Genomic DNA, 6,000 nt, shown 5'->3' with positions numbered 1-6,000 from the left:
TTAAATAGTGGATTCTTCCATTTATTTAACATTTTTGAAATGACAAAATGATAAAGATGAACAGAATTAGTGGTTTCTGGGGTTAGAGAGGTGGGGGAGGAGAAGAAAGAAAGTGGCTTTCGCTTTGAAAGGGTAGCAGGAGGGATCCTTGTGATAAACCTGTTCTGTGTGTTGACTGTGGCGTGGTCACACGAATCTATACACGCAATAAAACTGCATAGAATTAACACACATGCATAAATGAGTGCATGTAAAACTGGTGGTATCTAAATAATGGCAGCGGGTAGTATCAATGTCATTTTCCTAGTTGTGATACAGTACTGTAGGTATGCAAGATATTACCATGGGGAGAAACTGGATAAAGGGAATATGGTATTATTATTATGTATTACGTATTATTTTTCAAAACTGCATGCAAATCTACAATTATCTCAAAATAAGTTTTTAAAAAAAAAAATAGAAAAGCCTATCCAAGCCAAAAAAGAATGTCATTAAAAACTATATCATAATCGATAGCATTTGTTTTTTCATTTATCTACCATATCACTCATTACTTACCAATATATACTTAATGTGTTTACATTATTAATATTTGTTTGACATTACACTTTACAAGCAATTTCCTTAGTAAAGATTTTGTAATCTCACTCTATGGATTGGAATGATTGTTAAAGAATATTAATATTTAGCCCCAGCAAAAAGCCTACTTTTATTCAAAAATATTATGTATCAAATCTAAAAAAGCACACACCTTTTTGGAATTGTGGCTTGAACAGCTCTGATGCTTCATAGAAAAATATTGTCAAAATTCAAGTGTAGGAACATACAGAAATACCATTCTCCTTAAGAATAATTAGGTCTTTTCATGGCACTCACTTCAAACTCCTTTAGTAATCACCCTCTAGCTTCACAAGTTTGTCTTCCAGCCTTCTTTGCATGAGAGAGGATGCACAGAAATCTGGGGACTGGAGACCTGTGGGAAGAAGAAGGGCACAGTGGGGGAGAAGCTGGAAGGCACATAAAAAACCACTACTATTTAAAAGAGCAGCAAAACTAAAGGGAGACTGTCTTCTGTTCCCAACTCTCTTCCTAAATCTACTGGGATTCTGAGTGTTATTTTCCCTTTTCTACTGAATGTTCGGGAGACACAATTAAAGATGTAATTATACTATGATTTAGAATATGCCTAATTTTGTGAGTATGCAACTTTTACTATTTTCCAATTTAGACTTTACTCTTAGAAGAATGTGAGCCTTTTAGCCACCCCTAAACTTCATAAACATACAAATCACCAAATTACACATTTTAATAAAATACATATCCCAAGAAAGATAAAAATCTTGAAATCAGAAAGCCAAACATAAGTTTTTTCTTTGTCTTACAAATAGGAAAATTGGATATTTAATTAACTTGTCTCCCATTTAAGGTAAAATGCAAATAATAATAGCAAACAAATTAAACGGAAATAATACCAGGTACTGTATGTTTGATTCCTTCTCCTTGCCCTGTCATCATCTCCATATATTATGGTATTTTGTCACTTCAATTACTTCTAAATAGCTAAGTATTGCAGAAGGTACCATATATAATAATAACAATCCCACAAAACAGAAAGGTTTAAAGGTAAGTAATACTGGTATCCAAATAATATGGCAAATAAAAATAATTTAACAATTCTGAACTTAGATTTTTCTATAAATCTTATCTTTCTTACCATATAACTCCTCCAATACTTTCAGATATTCAGACATTACTGGACTTACCAAAACAAAAATGTTTATATTTAACTAAATATAAATAGTCATAAATAGTCTTATCGAGAAATTATCAAGACTATTTATGCCCCATGCCCCATGTCCCTTTTCAATGTCCCTTCTCTACCATGATTTTGGACACATAATACTAATGAATCAGAACTGTGGTTTCCATAGAGGGGAGTGCAACATTATTATATCAGTTAAGAAAATGTTTGGCTGCAAACAACAAAAATATGATTTATAGAGGACATAAATGTTGAGAGGTTTATTGATCTCACACAAGAAGTCTGGGAGTCTGCAGTAGAGATCTGATATGATGGCCTAATAATGTCATTAGGGACCAAGGCTCTTTACAGCACTCAGCTCTGCCATACTTAGCTTATAGCATTTGTCTTTCTGGTGGCATTGTCCCAATGTTCTAAGCAGGAAGAAAAAGAGTGAAAGGCAAAAGATATTTTAGCTGAGTTTAGCCCTATTTCATAGCTTTCTTGGGAACCCCAAGAAAGATGCTTACATCTCATTAGCCAGAAATGGAACACTGTTCACACCTGGCTGCAAAGGCATCTGGAAAGGTATTCCAGTATCAATAGTAAAAAAGCAAAGAAGCTCCACCAGAGTGCAGAAATAAAATAGTACAACTTATATTTACATTTATTTTTTCAGAAAATTAAGCTTTACTAATACAGAATATGCAGCTTGACTCTGGTGCCTCACCTAGCCATTCATGAGCATAAAAGATATTCTGAGAAATAAGGATGAGTTCCACAGTGTGGAAGGTTTGAAATTGGTTGTTGGCTTTCAGTATATTTTGACAAATTATGTTGTATAGGGGTACAGTTAAGCAGATATACTTTTAATGAAAAAAATCATCAGAAAATTGTGAATGGGTTTAAAAGATTTCTACAAAGAAACTAAGGATTGAAAATACTAATAATACAAACATGAATGCAGCTGAAATTTTACTAATATGAGATCTTTGCAATATTAAAAGTAAACAACGACAATACAGTTTAGATCTCATAAGAAGCTAGCAACAAATAGAAATTATCAAGACTATTTGAAATATGAAATTTTATCTATTATCAATGAAAACGAACTTCACCAGAAATATCTTTCATATATTGAGATGTTATCCAATGACAGTGGTTCATGTTTACACTTTTAAAATAAGTAAAAATAGATGTACATTGAATTAAAAGCACACTTTGGACAAAGAGCTAAGTATTTAAATCAGTATTTGGTCAAACTAAACCCAGCTCCTATTATTACTACTATCTTAGAATAAACTATGATATAAAGATAAATCTGAAATTTTATCCAAAAATATTTATTACAACTTTGTTTTTAAAAATAGTCAACATTTTAAAATTTGCCATTAGAGTACAAAAAAAGCCTCACAGAACTGTGAGCTAGCTACAAGGCATATACTATATTGCACGAATTCTATATTATAAAACACCCAGGTTCAAGTGGTATGCATAATTATATTACTAATTTTTTTGGACATTAAATCTTACAATAGGTTTTAAGTTATATGATTTTCAGAATCAACTTTGATTTAGGATTAATAGCTTTGGCGAATCTAAAAAATTCTTAGTCTTCAACTACCAAAGACAGCAATTTATAATAAATCCTTTTTGTTTATTAAAGCCTGTCGCCCAGGCTTGAGTGCAGTGGTATGATCATAGCTCACTGCAGCTTTGACCTTCTGGGCTTAAGGGATCCTCTTGCCTCACCCTCCCAAGTAGCTGGGACTACAGGCATATGCCACCAAACTGGGTTAATTTTTTTTAATTTTTGTAAAGACAGGGTCTTGCTGTATTGCCTAGGCTGGTCTCCCAACTCCTAGCCTCAAGCAGTTCTCCTGCTTCAGCCTCCCAAAGCACTGGGATTACAAACATAAGCTACTGCATCCAGCCCAATAAATAATTTTAATACGTTCTGCTTTAAAATTTATCCACCATTTAAAGATTGTTTTGGGACTCAATTCGTCAGAACAAAATTAGTTTGTTTTTCACTAACACTTTTTTGCTAACACTTTCTTAATATACTTCATCTTTTTCTAATAATGAAGCTGCTTTATTGTGCATATTATTGTACACACTTGTATGAATATCAACTGCCACAATTATGTGTAACAGACAATCACAAAATCTCAGTGACATACAAATCTAACTTTATCTCTTAAGTCTGGGCTCACTCACATGCCTGGCAATTGGCTGTGGGTTATCTGAGAAAGGATGAGGTGGGCTGACGTAACTGGGGCGACTTAGCTCTGCTTCATGAATTTCATCCACTAGCAGCCTAGCCTTTGTATGTTCTCATAAGAAGGCAAGGGAGCAAGGGAGGAAGTGGAAATATTGTAAGCACTTTCTAAAGTCTAACATTCCATTAGCAAAATCACATGTCTAAACTCATAATCAATAAGTTTCCAAAAATGATCATTTCTTAGAAAGAATTTTGAAAAGATAATGATGGAAAAAGGAGGACATCTCAGATAGTATAACCAAAAGCTGGAGATGAGACAACAGTTCTACTCTCCAATTTAGTAATTCCAGACTCCTATATATTACCTTTAACTTCTGCTTGCAAATAGCAACCCTCAATCAACTTCCTTATAGTACTTTAATCTAATGCAGTTAAGTGCACAAGGTGGTGCTTTCTACATTTTGCCTGAAGATATTCTACGCCAAAAGTTCATATGGTACAATATTTTGTTTTCCAATGTACTATAAGCAGCTTGTTTTTTCCTTTTACCAAATATTTCATAAGAACTTCTTAAAGCAGTTTCCTCATCGTTACTCCAGCCTCTGCTAACAGTTTTCTGAGCCCTCTACTGCCCAAAAGCCTAAATACCACATATTTGGGGTTTTGTTGTATAGCCCCCCACTTTTATGTACCAACTTTTGTAGCTATTATCTATTACTGAAATAACACCACAAAACAAATAACCACACATTTTATTCTGTTGACTCAAAAAGAATATGTTACATCATAAAATGACCAAGCTAATCCACTCTCTCAATAATTTGTAAGCTGCTAATAATTGTTTTGTACATAAAATAAGCTTCACAATCTTCAATTATATCAACATTTTTCTTTGCAATAATAATCACAAATTTAGACTCTGATGAAATCACAAGAAAAGCTTATGAGATTTTATTAGGTAACATCTAGAATGTTTACCCATATTTGAAAGTACATATTCATGATGACAGGATCAAAATGTCCCATACCAATATTAACTTTGAATGTCAACAGTCTCAATGCCCAACTTAAAAGGCATAGATGTCTGGTGCAGTGGCTCACACCTATAATCCCAACTTTCTGGGAAGCCAAGGCAGGAAGATCACTTGAGCCCAGGACTTTGAAACCAGTCTGGGCAACATAGTGCAATCCTGTCTCTACAAAAAATAGCAAATTAGCCAGGCATGGTGGTACATGCCTGTAGTCCCAGCTACTCAGGAGGCTGAGGCAGGAAGATTGCATGAGCCTAGGAGTTCAAGCCTGCAGTGAGCTATAAGCACAGCACTGCATTCCAGTCTAGGCAACAAAGGAAGACCCTGTCTCAAAAAAAAAAAAAAAAATGCATAAAATGGCAAGTTGGATAAAAAATCAAGACCCAACTGTCTGCTGTCTTCAAGAAACCCATCTCACATTAATGACACACAGAGGCTCAAAGTAAAGAGGTGGAGAAAGATCCATCATGCAAATGGAAAACAAAAAAGAATAGGGGTCATTATTTTTGTATCAGATAAAACAGACTTTAAATCAAAAACAGTCAAAAAGAACAAAGAGGGCATTATATAATGACAAAGGGTTCAATTCAACAAGAAGACTTAACAATCCTAAATATATATGCACCCAACATTGGAGCACCCAAATTCATAAAACAACTACTTCTAGACCTACAAAAAGACTTAGCCACATAGTAATAGAGACTTCACCACCCCACTGACAGTGTTAGACAGTACATTAAGGTAGAAATTAACAAAGAAATTCTGGACTTAAAGCAAACACTTGACCAATTGGACCTAATAGACATCTATAGAATATTCCACCCAGCAACCACAGAATATACATTCTTCTCATGCACACACAAAACATACTCTAAGATCAACCACATACTTGGCCATACATAAAGCAAGTCTCAAGAAATTAAAAAAAAATTGAAATCACCAAGCACACTCTCAGACCACAGTACAATAAAAATAGAAATCAATACCAAAAAATCTCTCAAAAC

General features: G+C 34.0%; 1 protein-coding gene across 1 annotated transcript in view; it reads right to left on the bottom strand.

Moving 5' to 3' along the window:
• Positions 1–6,000, bottom strand: part of POLI (DNA polymerase iota) — a 52,371-nt gene continuing 46,371 nt past the window's right edge. The window contains exons 9-10 of the mRNA XM_063699226.1: positions 877–973; positions 1–196 (exon numbers count right to left, since the gene is read on the bottom strand). Coding sequence (XP_063555296.1) covers positions 888–973 — 86 coding nt within the window. The 3' untranslated portion in view covers positions 1–196; positions 877–887. The remainder of the gene's footprint in view (positions 197–876; positions 974–6,000) is intronic.

Source organism: Gorilla gorilla, chromosome 17 (assembly GCF_029281585.2).
Source record: "Gorilla gorilla gorilla isolate KB3781 chromosome 17, NHGRI_mGorGor1-v2.1_pri, whole genome shotgun sequence".
Lineage (NCBI taxonomy): Eukaryota > Metazoa > Chordata > Mammalia > Primates > Hominidae > Gorilla > Gorilla gorilla.
Note: the sequence above shows the minus strand (reverse complement) of the source record. Positions and strands in the feature narration are given on the sequence as shown.